Source organism: Stegostoma tigrinum, chromosome 12 (assembly GCF_030684315.1).
Source record: "Stegostoma tigrinum isolate sSteTig4 chromosome 12, sSteTig4.hap1, whole genome shotgun sequence".
NCBI lineage: Eukaryota > Metazoa > Chordata > Chondrichthyes > Orectolobiformes > Stegostomatidae > Stegostoma > Stegostoma tigrinum.
Window position 1 is genome coordinate 14,520,785 of NC_081365.1, and position 19,820 is coordinate 14,540,604.

Consider the following 19,820-nt stretch of genomic DNA (forward strand, 5'->3'; position numbering starts at 1 on the left):
CCTCTCAACCTTCTTCTCTCTAATGAAAACAGCCTCAAGTCCCTCAGCCTTTCCTCATAAGACCTTCCCTCCATATCAGGCAACATCCTAGTAAATCTCCTCTGCACCCTTTCCAAAGCTTCCACATCCTTCTTATAATGCGGTGACCAGAACTGTACACAATACTCCAAGTGCGGCCGCACCAAGAGTTTTGTACAGCTGTAGCATAACCTTTTGGTTCCGGAACTCGATCCCTCTATTAATAAAAGCTAAAACACTGTATGCCTTCTTAACAGCCCTGTCAACCTGGGTGGCAACTTTCAAGGATCTGTGTACATGGACACCGAGATCTATCATCTCATCTACACTACTAAGAATCTTACCATTAGCCCTGTACTTTGCCTTCCGGTTACTCCTACCAAAGTGCATCACCTCACACTTGTCTGCATTAAACTCCATTTGCAACCTCTCAGCCCAGCTCTGAAGCTTATCAATGTCTCTCTGCAACCTATAGCATCCTTTGACACTATCCACTACTCCACCGACCTTAGTGTCGTCTGCAAATTTACTAACCCATCCTTCTACACCCTCATCCAGGTCATTTATAAAAATGACAAACAGCAGTGGACCCAACACCGACCCTTGCGGTACACCACTAGTAACTCGTCTCCAGGATGAACATTTCCTATCAACGACCACCCTCTGTCTTCTTTCAGCAAGCCAATTTCCGATCCAAACTGCTATATCTCCCACAATCCCATTCCTCCACATTTTATACAATAGCCTATTGTGGGGAACCTTATCAAACGCCTTGCTGAAATCCATATACACCACATCAACCGGTTTACTCTCATCTACCTGTTTGGTCACCTTCTCGAAGAATGAGATCCCACGCTTGGAATCATTGATTTTTAGTGCCAACAAGGACCTATTGTAGTAAATACTTCATCATGTCATTAAAAATGTGCCTGACTTAAATTTCTGCAGTGAGTTTATTTCACATTGATTTTGTGAGTACACAAACTTAGCCCCTTAATATAGACTGGAAAATCCCAAGTGCAAATAATTTGGATGGAGCAGATTTTGTCAGGAAGGATTCCGGACTCAATATGTAGATAGGCCAACTAGAGGGGTGGCCATATTGGATTTGGCCCTTGGCAATGAATCAGGCCAGGTGCCAGATTTCTCAGTGGGAGAACATTTTGATGATTGTGATCACAACGCCCTGACCTTTACCATAGTCATGGAGAGGGATAGGAGCAGATGGTATGGGAAAGTATTTAACTGGGGGAGGGGGAATTACAATGCTATTAGGCAAGAACTGCAGAGCATAAATTGGGATCAGATGTTCTCAGGGAAATATGCGACAGAAATGTGGAGCACTTGCTACAAGTAATGGATAGGTTTGTCCCACTGAGGCAAGGAAAGGATGGTAAGGTGAAGAAACCTTGGATGACAGAATACGTGGAACATCTAGTCAAGTGGAAGAAGGAAGCTTACTTAAGATTAAGAAAGCAAGAACCGAACAGAGTTATAGAGGGATAAAAGATAACTAGGAAGGAACTGAAGAATGGACTTAGGAGAGCTAGAAGGGGATATAAGAAAACCTTGGGGAGTAGGATCAAGGAAAAACCCAAGACATTCTATTCTTCTGTGAGGAACAAGAGGATGGTCAGAGTGAGGGCGAACCGAACAGAGTTATAGAGGGATAAAAGATAACTAGGAAGGAACTGAAGAATGGACTTAGGAGAGCTAGAAGGGGATATAAGAAAACCTTGGGGAGTAGGATCAAGGAAAAACCCAAGACATTCTATTCTTCTGTGAGGAACAAGAGGATGGTCAGAGTGAGGGCAGGGCCAATCAGAGATAGTGGAGGGATCTTGTGCACAGATTCAGAAAAGGTGGGGGAGATCCTTAATGAATACTTTGTTTCAATATTCACCAGTGAGAGGGACCTTGACATTTGTGATGACAGCATGAAACAGGCAGATATGCTAGGAAGGAGGATGCGCTGGAAATTTTGAAAAAACATGAAAATAGATAAGTCAGAAATAGTAGGAGCTGCAGATGCTGGAGAATCTGAGATAACAAGGTGTAAAGCTGGATGAACACAGCAGGCCAAGCAGCATCAGAGGAGCAGGAAAGCTGATGTTTTGGGCCTTGACCCTTCTTCAGAAGAGCTGCTGTGTTCATCCAGCTCTACACCTTGTTATCTACGATAGATAAGTTGCCTGGGCCACACAGGACATAGCCAAGCTCACTAGGGGAGGCAAGGAAAGAGATTGCTGCCTTTGCCAATCTTTGTGTCCTCACTATCCACTGGAGTAGTATCAGAAGATTGGTTGGTGGCAAAAGCCAATCCCTTGTTCAGCAAAGGGAATAGGGATAATCCTGGAAATTACAGGCCAGTCAGTCTTACTTCTGTGGTGGGCGAATTATTGGAGAGGATTCTGAGAGACAGTATTTATGATCATTTGGATAAGCACAGTTTGATTAGAAATAGTCAGCATGGCTTTGTGAGGGGCAGATCATCCCTCACAAGCCTTATTGAATTCTTTGAGGATGTGGCAAAACACACTGATGAAGGCAGAGCAGTAGATGTGGCGTACATGGATTTTAGTAAGGCATTTGATAAGGTTCCAAATGGTTGGCCCATTCAGAAAGTAAGGAGGCATGGAATTCAGGGAAATTTGGCCGCCTGGATACAGAATTGGCTGTCCAATAGAAAACATAGGGTGGTAATAGATGGAAAGTACTCAGTCTGGAGCTCGGTAACTGGTGGTGTGCTGCAGGGATCTGTTCTGGGATCTCTGCTCTTTGTGATCTTTATAAATGACTTGGATGAGGAAGTGGAAGGGTTGGTTAGTAAGCTAGACGATGACACGAAGGTTGGTGGAATTGAAGACAGTGTGGATGGCTGTTGTAGGTTGCAACGGGACATTGACATGATGCAGAGCTGGGCAAAGAAGTGGCAGATGGAATTCAACCTGGATTTTAACCCCAATGCGAAGCATCTTCTAAAGTGTGAAGTGATTCATTTTGGAAGGTTGAATCTGAATGCAGAATACAGGCTTAATGGCAGGATTCTCAGCAGTATGGGGTCCACATCCATAGATCCCTCAAAGTTGCTACCCAAGTTGATAGGGTTGTAAAGAAGAGATAATGGAACTGCAGATACTGGAGAATCTGAGGTTAAAAAAAGTGTGGAGCCGGATGAACACAGCAGGATAAGCAGCATATTAGGAGCACAAAAGCTGACGTTTCGAGCCTAGACCTTTCATCAGAAAAAGGGGATGGGGAGAGGGTTCTGAAATAAATATGGAGAATGGGGGTGGCGGATCGAAGATGGATAGAGGAGAAGACAAAGGGAGCAGAGACAGACAAGTTAAAGGGGCTGGGATGGAGCCTGTAGAGGTGAGTATAGGCAGGGAGGTAGGGAGGGGATAGGTCAGTCTGGGGAGGACGGTCAGGTCAAGGGGGCAGGATGAGGTTAGTAGGTAGGATATGGAGATGCGGCTTGAAGTGGGAGGACGGGCTAGGTGAGAGGAAGAACAGGTTAGGGAGGCGGGGACGAACTGGGCTGGTTTTGGGCTGCAGTTGGGGAAGGAGGAATTTTGAAGCTGGTGAAATCCACATTGATACCATTGGGCTGCAGGGTTCCCAGGCGGAATATGAGTTGCTGTTCCTGCAACCTTCGGGTGGCATCATTGTGGCACTGCAGGAGGCCCATGGTGGACATGTCATCTAAAGAATGGGAGGGGGAGTGGAAATGGTTTGCGACTGGGAGGTGCAGTTGTTTATTGCGAACCGAGCGGAGGTGTTCTGCAAAGCGGCCCCCAAGCCTCCACTTGGTTTCCCCAATGTAGAGGCAGCCACAATGGCTACAGCAGATGAAATACACAAACATTTTCAGAAAATGTTAAGGCAACAAAAGAAAAAGGGATGTCCGATTTAGGAACAAAGTGAGCAACGTGGGCATTCTACATGTAGCTTTTCACAGGCGTACTGCACAGTGCTTGTGATTAAACCGATATGTCGCCCTTGAATTGGCTTTGGTTTCCCTTGTGACTCTTATCATAATGAAGAGCAGAGCAAACCTGCCTGGTATCCATAGCCACCTGCTCACTGGAGAAGCAACATGATAGGCACTGTCAGAGCCATTTGCTGGCTCTCTCGGCTTTCATTGTTCCTGACACAGGGATTATCGAACCAACTGCACTTTTCATCGCGATTTTGGCAAGACGAGTGGATCCTGTTGGATTAGGTCATGTATTCGCTCTGAGTTTTTCACAGAATCCATGTGAGGAATGTCTTCAGCAGAGGTAAGTAAGGTGCAAGTAATTAGGGGCTTAAAATTTGGCCTGAGGGTCAATCATTTATAGATTTATTGGAGAAATATGGATTGACTAGCATTGTTAAGCAGGGATGGAATTATTAAAGAGAAGAACGGCTCACATTTGTGATAATATCTGTCGTGGCACGGGAAGTCCAAATGTGTTTCACAGGTAATAAAACATTTTTGAAATGTAGCCATTGGTTTCACGTTGGAATGTCAGTCACTAAGTTGTGTTCCCACAAACAGCAATGTTGCAATAACCTATTTCAGTGATATCACTTTTGAGGACATATCTAACGGGTACATGCTATTCCACCCATTTCTTCACAGTTCCTTGTGCATCACTGTTGTTAGCACTGTAACATCATGCAATGTATGGCCATCTCATTACATTTTCATTCTGTGTATACCACAATTATGTCACAGTCCTTTTTTTTCTTCAAGACTTCAAAAATGGAACTGTTGACCTTCCCAAACTTTCCAAGCTCTTCCTTCAGTTTAAACTATGTCTTAATGATATCTAACTAGTATTTCTTGATTCACACTGAATCTTGACTTGAAACAATTTCATTGTTTCTTTCCAATCCTTTATGGAGTCAAGATGCTGATTTTCCCTTCCCAAGAGCATGGTGGGCAATCCTATGTCCCATGGACTGCAGCAATTTAAACATTGTAGCTCAATCTCACCTTCTCTAATTTGTGACGTGCAATAAGTCATTGCCTTTCCAGCAGCATGCACATCCCATAATACAGAAATTAAAAGTCCTGTCACTCTGGGTGAGGACTGAAAAAGACTTTTCCTTTAGGTTTCTTGAGGATTTAGTACCTCTTGTAGTGCCAAAACTGTTGCTATCATATTGCCAAAGAAGTGCTGTCTTGATGGAGGATGCATTTTTTGGATGTGGGGTCAAACCAAACCCATGCCAACCCCTCATATGTGGAGGTAATCTGAAAAAAAATCCATTATATTAATTCAAAGCACGGCAGAAGAATTTACTCTGTCCCTACATCTTAGAATCAAGAATAATATCAATTAAAAAGCCGGTCAAAAATATTCAGAGTCACTTTTAAGTAAACAGAAATTATTATAGACACAACCTGCCAGAGACAAGCCTGTCAATTTCTCCTATGTGCAGAGTAGAATATGAAATGACGAGCCTTGTGCCAACAAAAAACAATGTGACTCTTAGCATGAAGGCACGAGGGAGAGAAGAGTGTTGTAGTTCAATAATAATTAAAATGCTTCAGGATTTAAAATACCATTGTTGCTGCCATTCCCACAGAAGCTATCATTTATTAAAAGTCTAGGTGTATCTCACACAACTACGTTATTGCTATTGCCACCAGTCCTACCTCCAACATCTTTCCTGCAAACCCACCAAGACTGAAACAAACACAAGGAATGCTGGAGGTCCACAGCATCTGTCTAGAGAGAAACAGTGTTCAATTTCGAGTCTGATATCTCTTCTTCAGGACCACCAGTCCTTGTCCACTTTTACAAATCCTTCCTTATCATTCCCCAGTCGGTCTAGGCCCGAAATGTCAGCTTTTGTGCTCCTGAGATGCTGCTTGGCCTGCTGTGTTCATCCAGCCTCACATTTTATTATCTCTACTCCTACAACTGCCTGGTACTGAAAGTCTCAAATAGGCTGAAGGATCAAGACTACATTAATTTCATTGAGCTGAACTCAAACTCTGAGTGCGGCTCTGTGCAAGATATTATTTATTTTTCTAGTTCATATTAAGAAGAACTTTAATGCTAATTATTACCTCATTTCTTTTTTTTTCTACTTATTCTATTAAGACAATGCTAAACATTTTAAACTGTATTTCTTTTACTACTGTACACTTAGGCTTTTTGCACCTAGGTACCTTTGTACTTAATTTGGTGCCTTGCGTGGCACGTTATTCACTTTTCACTGTACTCCTGTAATTCTGCACTTGACTACACGTGACAATAAAATCTAAAATCTAAATCTTAAGATACAATACTATCAAGATTTGATACCCCTCATCCCTACTGCTGAGTAGTGGCATGTACTTTAATTATCTTTTTGCTTGTTTAATGGACTGAAGGTGCAAGCCGAGAAACCAGGTCATACAAACTTAGAAATTGTTTCAGTCACAGAAGATGAGCTGCCGACGATCAAACTCCCCCACATCGCACAAAGAATCCCCAACATACTTGAAGCAAAGATATTGCCAGTTGAGGCAGGTAATGAGCATATTCTTCTGTCTTTGTTCAATGACTTTTAGCATTTGTTTCAGAAGGTTATGTTGCAGAGTCAACATATAAAGGGTATGGTTGCAGCAATTTATTCACCTCACACAACAAACAAAGACATGAATCATTCATCTTTCAAACAGCCCACTCATTACCACCTTCAGTAACTGGCCATCTGCTATTGCTTACACCACCCTCAAATAAACCAATAACCAGCCCCACCAGCGGCAGAAGGGTATCAGATGAACAGGGACGACATTGTGTCCAATTTCAATTTCTCCTCTGAATAGGACGCCATTCTGACCTGGAGAAATAATGGTGCTGTCATTGTTTTCATGATTCACAGGCTTGAGCTAATCCTCTGGGCCACTGGTGCGAATCCCACCATGGCACCAGATAGAATATAGCTGCAATAAAGAAATAGAATGTAATGCTCCTTTGAGTCACAGTGACCATGAACATGATTGGTTGAAGCCCTTCAGGACTGCTATCCTCATTGGTCTGGTCCATGTGTGACTGCATATCCACAATAAAGTGGTTGACTCTGAAATGACTCTGAAGTTCACTGGAGATAAATATCCCTAACTTGAATGATGGAAGACCCAATACATTGGTGCAAAATGTAAGGCTGAAGCATTTGCAGTAATCTTCAGCCAGAAATGCCAAGTGGGTAAACTATCTCAGCCTCTTCCAATGGTGTCCAGTATCACAGATGCCAGTTTCGGCCAATTTTGATTCAATCCACGTAGTATTAAAAAATGGTTGGAGACACTGGATACCATAAAGGCTACGCCCCTGACAACATTTGGGCAAAAGCAAAGACTAGTGCTCCAGAACTTGCCTCTCCCTGAGCCAAGCTGCTCCAGTACAGTTACAACACTGGTATCTACCCGACAAAGTGGAAAATTGCCCAAGTATGTCCTGTACATAAAAAGCAGGACAAATCAAACCCGGCCAATTACCGGCCCATCAGTCTACTCTTAATCCTCAGTAAAGTGATGGAGGGTGTCAGTAACAGTGCGATCAAGCAGCACCTGCTCAGCAATAACCTGCTCAGCGACACCCAGATTGGGTTCTGCCAGGGCCACTCATCTCCTGACCTCATTACTGCCTTCGTTCAAACATGGACAAAAGAGCTGAATTCCCTAGGTGAAGTGAGAGTGACATCAAGGCAGCATTGGATTGAGTGTGCCATTAAGGAGCCCTGGCAAAGTCAGAATCAGTGGGTGTCAGGGGACAAGTTCCCTATTAGTTGGAGGCATGCCTGATACATAGGAACATGTAGATGTGGTGCGATTCAAGCAGGCTGCTTTGTCCTAGATAGCGTCAAGCTTCCTGATTGTTGGAGCTGCACCCATCCAGGCAAGTGAGGAGTATTCCATCACACTCCTGACTTGTGCCTTTAGATGGTGGCCAGGCTTTGGGGAGTCAGGAGGTGAGTTACTCGCTGCAAGATTCCTAGCCTTTGACCCGCTCTTGTAGCCAGTGTTTATGTGGCGAGTCCAGTTGAGTTTCTGGTAACCCCCGGGATGTTGATAGTGGGGGATTCAATGATGGTGATACTGTTGAATGTCAAGGGGCAGTGGTTAGATTGTCTCTTATTGGTGATGGTCATCTCTCTTTCTTCAAAACTCCAATCAATTACAAAATGGTAACGGTTTAACCTGAGGGTCACATCGTTTAAATGAGAGGAGAGGTTGAGAAGGAGAGTCCTTCACGTAACTAAAGCTGGTGTAGGAATTGAACTCAAGCTGTTGGCACAACTCCATATTACAAATCAGCCATCCAGCCAACGGAGCCATGCAACCCCTTTCACAGCCTGGCTGACCCTCTGGTTAAACCATCACCAGTTGTCTGTCTCTAATGCAAGAGGAGCCCTAGGATCCATTGGGTTATGGCTAACTAGGACTCAACTAGGGACAGCTTTAGAAAGTGTGTACACATGCAGTAAGCATTGCCTCCAAACTGGCCAAGTAGATTTCAATGTGAAACATGGGAAGAGGTATCATGCATTTTATTCCTCCCATTAGGTGGACAGTCAAAATTCACTGGATTGCTTAGCTACAGGAAAGCCACTCAGGTCCAGTTGTTTCACATAGTGTTTCAATTTGTATGCATCAATCAGGGCTCCACTATTACATCAGGTCCTAGTGAGGAGGATTAACAAGTTGAAATTACCTTTCTTTATTATTATTTTTGTGGTCAAGAGACCAGATAGAGTCAGTCATAAAGTTATAGAGGCCTACAGCATGGTCCTTTGGCCCACCTTGCCCGTGACCTCCCCCCCACCCCCACCCCAGTTTTCACAATTTAAATTAGCCTCACTTGCCTGTGTTTAACCAGAGGGCCAGCCAGGCTGTGAAAGGGGTTGCATAGCTCAGTTGGCTGGATGGCTGGTTTGTAATGTGGAGTGATGCTAACGCTTGAGTTCAATTCCTACACCAGCTTTAGTTATGTGAAGGACTCTCCTTCTCAACCTCTCCTCTCATTTAAAACATTTGACCCTCAGGTTAAACCACCACCCTGTTGTAACTGATTGGAGTTTTGAAGAAAGAGAGATGACCATATCCCATCCATGTACCTATTTAAAGTTTCCTAAATGACAAAATTGAACAGGCTTCCACCACTACCTCTGGCAGCCTGTTTCAGACACTCACCACCTTCTGTGTGGAAAAAATGCCCCTCTGGTCTTTTTTTGCATCTCTCTCCTACACCCCCAAAATCAATGCCCTCTAGTTTTAAACCCCTCTACCATGGGGAAAAGCTGACTGTGGCCAGCCATATCTGGCCTGACTCCGTGTTAAAATGTCTCTGATCAAAGGTAAAGTGAAAAGCCCAATCACAAACAAATCCTTTCCCTCTCAATTATTTGGATATAATTAGTCGGTGAGGGTAAATAATGCAACAGATGCATGTGATTCCAGAATTAAAGACGGTAATCAAATAAAATGATTGCTTAAAAGTCTTCTTCCTAAACTTTTCAGGAAACCAGGACATAACCTCTTCAAAGTGCCATATTCTAACATCAAAGAAGTTTCTGATTTTGGTAGCAGTGGGCCTATTTGGTGCAGTTTTAATTACAATTGCCATTTCTGTAGGCGGTGAGTATAAAATGCAGTGTTCAGTTTTTGAGCTGTTCACTATTCCTCCTCCCTTCAGAATTGAAAATGTGTTTTTTCTCTTCTCGTTTTAAGGGATTTGTCCTCTTTATATTAGGGGTTTGAAGCTGGAGGTGGGCTTGTGAGAGAATTGTCTTACAATACTATCTGTGCATGAAGTCATTTCAATAAATGTGTAATTATTCTGTTCACTGCTTGAGTGAGATGGCTAAGGGCATTTTGTTTATCTAGCTCAGTGAACTCTAAATCACTTAAAACAGTAAAGCACGCCATAAGTTATGAAGCAAGCGTAACAGCAACTTGCAGATTTCTGTGAGTGCAACTTGCAAATCTGCAGGAGAATAACTGGCAGGCAGAGTCACAATATTGTACGCATGCAACACATTGAGCCCTAAAAGATGAATTGTCTTAAAGGCAAGAAACACATACAAACACTGTGCTATTTTTCACTTGAGATGTTAAACCAAAGCTCAATTTGTCCCCTCAAATCACCATAAAATATATCTTGACAGACGATGAATTATGAAATATAAAATAATTACTTGAGTCTAAATGGACTGCAGTGGATCAAGAAGTCTGATTGCTACCACTTTTGCAAGGCAGCTAGGGATGACCGATAAATTCTGCCTGACCTGCGATGCCCACATCTCATAAATAAATAATAAAAGTAGCTGGTAGAACAGCCAATTTAATTTTTCAGTGGTGTTCTGGATAACACTTTTCCCCCAAAAAACAGCATCTAACAGGTAACCACATTCCTGTTGTAGAAAGATACTGTGTGCGAATTGGTTGCCATTTTTCTTATTTTACAAAAGTGATTGCATTTCACAGAGCACCACATTGTCTGAGAAACTCTTTGGCATGTCCTGTGAATATGAAAGGAGCTATATAAACGTTAGTTCCTTCTTCACTTTGGAAGACAGATGGTGGCTGAAACTTGAGCAGGAACCTCTGAATCATTTCATTGTACTTTGGGCAGGACATCTATGGGGACGCCTTCATCACTTCTCATGGGTTTGCACTAATCTTGCGCTAAAGTCAGAGCCAGTAGCCCAGAAAGCCACTGTGCAAAGTTAAGCCTGAATTTCCTCAGCAAAGTAAATGGTTGTTGCCTTGTTTGTCGTACTGCCTACCCAGACTGGTCATTTGTTCCCTAACTATCGCTCATTGCAGCTATGTGTAAGTTGCCGGGAGCTGTGCGACAATTGCTAGGTTAGAAGTATAGGCTCATTAAGCACACCGTTGTGGACTCCAGTTGGCGCCTCCTCTACATATGTGAATAAAGATTTTATTTTTAAATATCACCACACAAATACGCTTATATCTGTGAAATCCATTTGGATGTTTCCTTCTACACTGAAGATGCCATCAGATTGAAAGCTTTACTTATTCCTGCATGGGTTTACATTGACGCAGGCAATTGTTACATTGAATTTTACAGCAGAAGACTCAGGCAATTCTGTCCATCATGTGGCGGGAGGGAAAGGAAAAGCCAGTAACTTGGAAATGACATAACTGATTTGAACTCATCATGAATAGCTGAACATAGACTTGTTCAGAGTAGTGCTATCATTCCCAAATTTTAATGGGTTTTTAACTGATTTTTCCTTCTGGTATGGAAGTGGGAATGGGGACAAAATTACTTCAGAACAGACATGAGTAATATAATGAAGGGAATAGGTGGTGTCCATTTAAATAAGATGTCTCAGTAATTTGTTATACTAGTTGTCACAAAGCATTACCCTTCAGAGAGAGTTAGCACTTTCTGGGTCAGTTACCAAAACAATGCCGACAGTAGAGATTTCCGGTAATCCTTCAATAGGGGAATGCACAGTTTCAGAGGCTGTTCATGCAAATATTTAGCTCTTCCCTCAAAATCATTCCTCAAAAGAGTTGACACTGTGATCCAAATTTATTCAGATTCATAGGCTTTATCAACTCACTTGATGAGTCAAGTTTTATTACAGACTCAACGTTTACCATGGGCTTTGAGCAGCTCAGTGTCAAGGTGAAGCTGTGTGGATGGCTCCATGAAGCAGTGTCAACCCCAATTAGACAGACCAGATACTCTGAAGCTTCAACAGTCCCACAAGGAGGCATTACTGAAGGGGCAAAGGACTTTTGCAGGTGGCACGGCGAGTGGGAGACCTGTGGATAGTGAGGATTGCCAAAGGATATAACAGGACATAGATGGGCTGGAGCCATCAGCGGAGAAATGGCAAATACAGATAATCCTGACAAATGAGAATTGATACATTTTGGAAGGTCTAATGCAGGAGGAAAGTATACAGTAAATGGTAGGACCCTGAGAAGCATCAACATACAGAGAGATCGAAGCATACAGATCCACAGTTCCCTAAAAGTGGCTGCTCAAGTGGGTAAGGTGGTCATATGCCATGCTTGCCTTCGTCAGTCAGAGCATATATAACTTTAGTAAGAGCCACAGTTCCAGTTGCCACATTACCAAAAGAATGTGGAGATTTTAGAAAGGGTACAGAAAACGTTATAACTCAATCAGAGATAGTAAGAACTGCCGATGCTGAAGTCTGAGATAATAGCAGTGTTGGGCTGGAGGAACACAACAAGTATCAGAAAATGTTTACCAGGAAGTGACATCAACTTCCCTGCTCCTCTGCTGTGTTTTTTTGTTAAGATTAGATTCCCTACAGTGTGGAAACAGGCCCTTTGGCCCAACAAGTCAACACCTCCCCTTGAAGTATCCCACCCAGACTCATCCCCCTATAACCCACACACCCCTGAACACTATGGGCAATTTAGCATGGCTGATCCACCTAGCCTGCACACCTTTGGACTGTGGGAGGCAATCGGAGCACCCGGAGGAAACCCGCTCAGACACGGGGAGAAAGTGCAAACTCCACACAGATAGTCACCTGAGGCTGGAATTGAACCTGGGTCCCTGGCGCTGTGAGGCTGCTGTGCTAACCACTGAGCCACTGTGTTGCCCCCAGTGCCACACTGTGTTCACCCAGCTCCACACTGCATTACCCGGATTTTGCCTGGTTTGGAGAGTATTAACTATGAGGAGAGATTGGACAAACTTGATTTGTTTTCACATGAATGTCGAGGCTGAGAGGTGACCTGATAGAAATTTATGAAATTATGAGAGACATGGATAGAATGGATCAACAAAGTCTTTTACTTAGGCTAGAATTTCAATTACTTTGGAGAACAGAAGTTTAAGGTAAAGGGGGGATGAGTTTAATGGAGATGCGAGAAGCAAGTTTTTTTTTACATAGAGTGTGATAAGTGCCTGGAATGTGCTGCCAGAGGAGATGATGGAAACAGATACGACAGCAATGGTTCAGAGGAATCTTGACCGATATATGAATAGGCAAAGAGAGGGATACAGACCTCATAGAGGTGAAAGGCTTTCAGCTCGGAAAGTATCACATGGCAAAGTCCTAGTGAACCTGTTCCTGTGTTATACTGTGCTTTGGCCTCCAGGGCAAACCAGAGACCATCGCAAATCAGAGCCCATCTCTTAGGGGCAAACACTAGAATTAAATGGCTGTAGGAATCCTATGAGGTATGGAACATCAGGCTCTGAAGGACAACCCCGTCTCCTCCTTCTCCTCAGCCTCTTTGTTGACCGCAGAGGGGCAGCTCCCTCCACAAGGCTAGAGGGCACATCATGGGGAGGAGGGGTGGATGCAGAAATTTAAGAACAGGTTAAAGGGAGATAATGTGAATGGTTTAGAATTGCCCATAAACAAACAAGTTGTCTCCACATTACATTTGGAAAGTATAAGGAAACAGTAGTTACTTGTTCACCAAAAAGAAAGATTACAAAATTAACTCTAGCTTGAATATACATTTTTCTGTAGTAACGTTAAAAAAAGTCTACCCTCACAATACTAATTATATCTCATGAGGTTGTGAGGGAAATCTTAGTTAAGTTTACAGTGTAAAGAGGCAAACTAACATGATGCAGAGTCTGGAAACTTCAAAAGAATTTAACCTCTTGTCTCTTCTATATATTTTAAAGATCACAGAATGGTAATTAAACACTAGAGGTTTCAACAGTGTGTCTTTAAAGAAGCAACAATAAATGAGAAATCAGGTGAAAAAAGTTATACACTCCCATAGGACAGAATGATGCCATTCACTCCTTCTCTTTAGCAGGTTTATCTACTTCTTTCCCTCAAGTCCTGCAATTGTTTTTCTCCTTTGCAAACTTTTATCCAATTCCATACTGAGTATTACTGTTGACTTGTTTTGATCATCCTGTCAAACAGTGCACTTCTCCATTCTTTTAATCGTAACTATAGAGTTGTGTCTATTAGTCATGGATCTTTCTGCTACTTTAAGCAATTTCCCCATATTTATCAAAAACCTTAATTACTTTGAACATCTCTATCACTCAATCTCTTAACTTCCTCTGCTCAAAAGGACAAAATGAAAACACAGCTTTCCAGCCTCTCTGCTTATTCATCCACTTTGCACCTTTGCTCAGGCATCTTTTCCAAAGTGTGGCACACACTATTGATCACAGCTCTCTAGTGGAGTTGCTCCATAATGGATTAGAACAGCTTAAAATACACACAGAGAATGCTTGAGAAACTCAGCAGGCCTGGCGGCTTCCGTAGACAGAGAAACATGTTTACTGCTTTGAGTCTAATATGAGTCTTCTTCAGAACCCACTTACAGGGTCTAGGCCTGAAATGTCAGCTTTTGTGCTCCTGAGATGCTGCTTGGCCTGCTCTGTTCATCCAGCTTCACACTTTGTTATCTACAGAAGAACTTAATTGCCTTTGTACTCTTTGTTCTCTTCGCAAAGATTAAAATCCAGTGTAGCTTTCTCATAGACTTCCGAGCATGTATTGCAACATTCCTGGACTAGCAATCCAGTAACTTAGGTCAATGTTCAGGGGAAAGGGCTTCAAATCTCACAGTGGCAAATGGAGAAGTCTCATGTCAATAAAATCTAGAATAAACAGCTGACCTAATATCACCAATGTAACCATTGTCGGCTGTCCACTGTCATGGAAACCCATCTGGTTCACTAATGCCGTTTGGGGAAGGAAACTGCCATTCTTACCTGCTCTCCCAGAGGGAAAAAGCAACTTTAAAAAAGCAGCCTTATGTAGAAATGAATGCACTGGTGATACTGGAGCACTGTCCTGAAGTATACGAAACATGTTAGACCCGAATGTGTTATAGGCAAGTTTTAGTGTTTTGCTCTTTTGGTTGGTATAAATATGAGCCCAGACCCTCTGTATGGATGGGGGTTGGGGATCAAGGAAGATTGGGCTAAATCATAGATATTAATTAGATTGCCATGTTCATCTGTGTTCAGCTAAAATTACATTATTAGAAATAAATTGTTAATTTTGGTTTAAGTTGTAAATTTGGTGTGAAGGATCAGTTATTTGTAAATACTGGTTGGGAACAATTGAGCAATTTTGAGGATCATCAAATGTTTTAATTTCACTGTGTCGCAAATCCAGTGTTAGCAAGTCTGATTTGGTTTGGCTCACTATTCATGGGTCACAAAAGTGTTGATTGTGGCCTGAACAAGGAGATGACTGGTTCCCATTCTTCTTTACCTGATGCAATGGCTATGTTTAGAAGATATCAGTTCTTAGAGTATCCCAGTCACACCATCATGCTTGTGGGTCTCAGACATAGATTCACTTAGTCTGTTCCACCTGCTGGATTGCCTGGCCTTTCAAATCTCTTTATCTTAATCTATAGGTCAATATATTGAGAAAATCACAACATCAAAGACAGTTTCTTATCTCCTCCCTGGTGTTTACACAGCAGAATGGCAGTATAATTTGACCCAACATTCATGTTCCATCCATCCTTGACAGGGACTGATTATGGTCGCAGTTACAGGCAGATTGTGACATTGTTCAATTGTTAATGATTCCAAGTCAATCATGAGGCAGGATTTCAGCTAATACATTCCTTCAATGTAGCTAGGTATATTGTTTCTTGCCCTTTAATTTGTAACTGTTCTCAAAATAATTAGGGATTGTCAATAAATGTTGGCCTTGTCAGTGATGCCCACATCCCATCTGTGAAAAATAGTTTAAAGAATGAGAAGTGATCTCATTGAAACATACACATTTCTGAGAGGGCTGGACATGGTCATTACTGAAAGTTTGTTTCTGCCTGTCTCAGGAATCTAGAATGCGGGGCACAGTCTCAAGATAAGGGTGAAAACTTGGGACTGAAACAAAAAGAAATTTATTGATTCAAAAGGTTGGGAACTGTTGGAAGTCTCTGCCCTACAGCATCAAGGCTGTTGTACTCTTCACACTTAGGTAGATTAATTTTTAACATCCTTCTCTGCAATTTGCAGAGAAGGTGGAAGAGTACAAATAAAGCTAAAGATCAATCATAGGCCCGAAACGTCAGCTTTTGTGCTCCTGAGATGCTGCTTGGCCTGCTGTGTTCATCCAGCTCTACACCTTGTTATCTTGGATTCTCCAGCATCTGCAGTTCCTACTATCTCTCAAAGGTCAATCATGATTGTATTGAATGGTAGTACAGGTTTGGGAGCTGAATGGCCTTTTCCTCCTTCGACTTCTCAAGTTCTTATGATACAAATGGTAAGAAATTAATGAACTTAACATCGTGCTCTCAGGAAGATAACTCTTTTCTCGAATAAAGTTCTTCAATCGTGGAGACACAGAGCGCAACCTTCAATTTTGAAAGGGATGTCAAATAGGCAGAAAAGGATCAGCTTCCCTTTTAAACACACCATTTCATTTTACATTGCACTGAAACAGTAATTGCTACAGACTTAATGTGAATAGCTATCTGCTGAACTGAAAATGTTGTACATATCCAAACAAATCATATTATTTGGATTTGAATTGAACCACCTAGCTTCTCCCTCAAGCTAAAGTAAACTGTTTTCTTACATTATCATGTAAATGTAATCTAAATCAAAGCTTTCATGGAGAGAAAGTGCTGGAAGCAAAACCAGTTTAATCAATGTATAGGTATGAAGATCAACCCGACTTTATTTAAAGCTTGTTCTTTACTCTAAGACATCAACTGATATGAGTTGAGAATAATCGTATCACTCATTGAAATTCTCGCAGTTACTCACAGTTGCATTGGAAAGTTCCAGTGTCACACATCCTCCTCTTGTATATGGCACACAGCTCGGTGTGATGGTACTAAGGACTGCCCTTCTGGAGAAGATGAGCTGGGATGTGGTAAAGTAACAGAATAATTTCTATAAATGCTCTTTTCCTTAATGTGCCAAATTTTGATGAAGGAATAATAGTGTGTTAATACACAGATCAGCCAGTAAATTTGTAAGACTGAAAGCCACTAATCTCCACCTGCTCAGGGGCAACATGCAATAAACACTGCCCAAACCAGTGGCGCCCACATTCCATGAATAAATAAAAATAATCAAGAAATAACTCAATGATGTGAATTGTGTAGTCAGAAGAAAGAATTAGCGCGTGTCAGGTTAACATGGTGAAAAGTATTGTTGAACAGAGACACTGAGGAGTTCATGCGCATCATTCTTTGCAAGTTGCTTCATGGGTAGACAGTGTGGCTATGAAGTTGTTCAGCATGCTTGCCTTCATGGCTCAGACCACGAGCGTGAGAGTTGGAATGCGATGTTGAGGTTGTATAGAATGTTGGTGAGACCACTTTTGGAGTACTGTGTACAGTTCTGGCCATCCTACCAAAGGAAGGATATTATTAAATTGAAATGATTTACATGGAAGTTTCCCGGACCGGAGAGTTTGTGTTATAAGGGATTCACTAAGTTGATTTCAGAAATTACAGGGTTGGTTTATGAGGAGAGGCTGAAAAAACTGTTGTTATATTCATTGTAATTTAGAAGAGTGAAGAAGGATCTTATAGAAACATATAAACTTATGAAGGGAATAGATAAGATAGCAGCAGGGAGGTTGTTTCCACTGGGGGGGAAGGTGAAGCTAGAACAAGAGGATATAGCCTCAAAATTAGGAGGACTAGACTTAGGACTGAATTGAGAAGGAACTTCTTCACCCAAAGGGTTGTGAATCTGTGGAATTCCCTGCCCAGTGAAGTAGTTGAGGCTTTGTCATTGAATGTTTTTAAAGCTAAGACTTTTTTTTAATAGGAAATGAATTGAGGGCTATGATGAGAGGGTAGCAAAGTGGTACTAAGGTCATGAAAAGGCCAGCCATGATCTTACTGAATGGGGGAGCTGCATTGAAGGGTCAGATGGCCTACTCCACCTCCCAGTTCTTACGTTCTTATGGAGAGGTTGGGACATTTTTCACTAAAACATAGGAGTTTGAGGTGTGACCTCATAGAGGTTTATTAAATCGCGAGGGGCATAGGTAAGGTGAATGGTAAAGGTCTTTCCACTAAGGTCAGGGAGTTCAAAACTAGAGGGCATATTTTTAAGATGACAGAGAAAAGGTTTAAAAGAGACCCGTGCTGCAACATTTTCACAGAGACGGTTGTTCATATGTGGAATGAACAGCCAGAGGAAGTGGTAGATGTGGGTACAATTGCCATGTTTAAAAGGCATTTGGGCAGCTTCATGAATAGGAATGATTTAGAATGATAATGACCAAAGATTTGAATATCTAAAGTGCGTAAAGCGGCCATTCAGCCCATCAAATCTGCACCAACCCTCCAAAAAGCATCCAACTCAGGCCTACCCCTGCATCCTATCCCCACATTCCCCATGGCTCACATCACTTGCACATCCCTGGACACTATATTGCAATTTAGCATGGCCAATCCACCTAACCTGCACATGTTCGGACTGTGGGATGAAACCCATGCTAACATGGAGACAATGCACAAGCTCCAAACAAACAGCGCCCCCAGCATTGGAATTGAACCTGGGTCCCTGGTGGCTGTGGGCCACCTTGTTAGCCACATTTGACCCAGTGAATTTTTGTGTCTTTTTCGGTGGGGGATATTACTACTAGAGGACGGAACATGCTTGCAATTTAAACAATGAGTGAGTCCACTCACACGATAAACAAGCAACAGACCCTTAGGATCCTCATCCACCTGCTTAGTTTGATGACCTTTGCAGGAGAACAGCTCCTGCTGATTGCTTATACTGTCAGTTTAAGGTGTGGGATAGGGGTAGGGGAATAATGAAGGTGTATGTGTCTCAACTGTAACCCTGCCCTCCTTTCCTTCTCTTTGCTTGGCCTTGTCAGTGCGGATCAGTGGGAAGAGTTCAGTGGTGCAAATATACACTGGTGGTACCTGGAGAACCGTGTGCTGGGATGGATGGAATGCTGTGCATGGAACAGCTGCTTGTAAGCAACTCGGGTACAGCAGGTAAATTCAAGCCAATTCATTCCTTTACACTTATGACCTTCACTAGTTTCATCTCCTGAGGACCACTATACTCTTGGCCATTGCAGCATCAGAGTTTCCATCACTCTGATCAGTCCTGTCCCACCCAGGAACAGATCCCATGGGATCATTTCAAAGATAATCCTGGTCATAATTTATCCTTAAACCAACATTATACAAGTAAATAATTTCATTGCGGTTCGAATTGTTTCCCTAAATCAACCTTTCTCATAGCATCATAACATGCCTCTGGAGCAACTGGGACTTGAATCAATGTCTCTTGGGTCAGAGGAAGGGGCACTACCACAAGAAAGCCCACTGTTTGTTGGAGCTTGTGTTATCAAAGCACATTTAATACAACAGTGAACAGGACTGATTTGTCTCTGGAGCATTTTGAACAGGTGAAGTGAAAGTTGTGACAGTGTATTTTCCATTATTTCCCCTGCCAGCACAACATTCTCTGTGTATCTTTGGCTTTAATAGCTTTGAGCCACCTAACAATGAGCACTAGGTGCAATTCAATTAAATCCCTATAGTGTGGAAACAGACCATTTGACCCCATAAGTCCATACTGCCCCTCTGAAGAGCATCCCACCCAGACTCACCCACCCCTTTAACCTGTCCCTGCATTTCCTGTGGCTAGTGCACCTAACCTACACAACCCTGAATGCTATGGGTAATTTATCATGGCCAATTCACTCGACCTGCACAACTTCGGACTGTGGAAGGAAACCAGAACACCCAGAGGTAACCCATACAGACACGGGGAAAACGTTCAAACTCCAAACAGCCCGAGACTGGAATTGAACCCAGGTCCCTGGCGCTGTGAGGCCACAGTGCTAACCATTGAGCC

The 19,820-nt window shown here is 42.5% G+C and overlaps 1 protein-coding gene across 1 annotated transcript in view; it reads left to right on the forward strand.

Annotated features, from left to right (window-relative positions):
* Positions 1 to 2,856: 2,856 nt before the first annotated feature.
* The window catches only part of LOC125457005 (transmembrane protease serine 3-like), a 43,432-nt gene continuing 26,468 nt past the window's right edge, over positions 2,857 to 19,820 (forward strand). The window contains exons 1-5 of the mRNA XM_059649987.1: positions 2,857 to 2,867; positions 4,065 to 4,301; positions 11,579 to 11,815; positions 16,745 to 16,851; positions 18,826 to 18,949. Of these exons, the coding sequence (XP_059505970.1) occupies positions 2,857 to 2,867; positions 4,065 to 4,301; positions 11,579 to 11,815; positions 16,745 to 16,851; positions 18,826 to 18,949 (716 nt within the window). The remainder of the gene's footprint in view (positions 2,868 to 4,064; positions 4,302 to 11,578; positions 11,816 to 16,744; positions 16,852 to 18,825; positions 18,950 to 19,820) is intronic.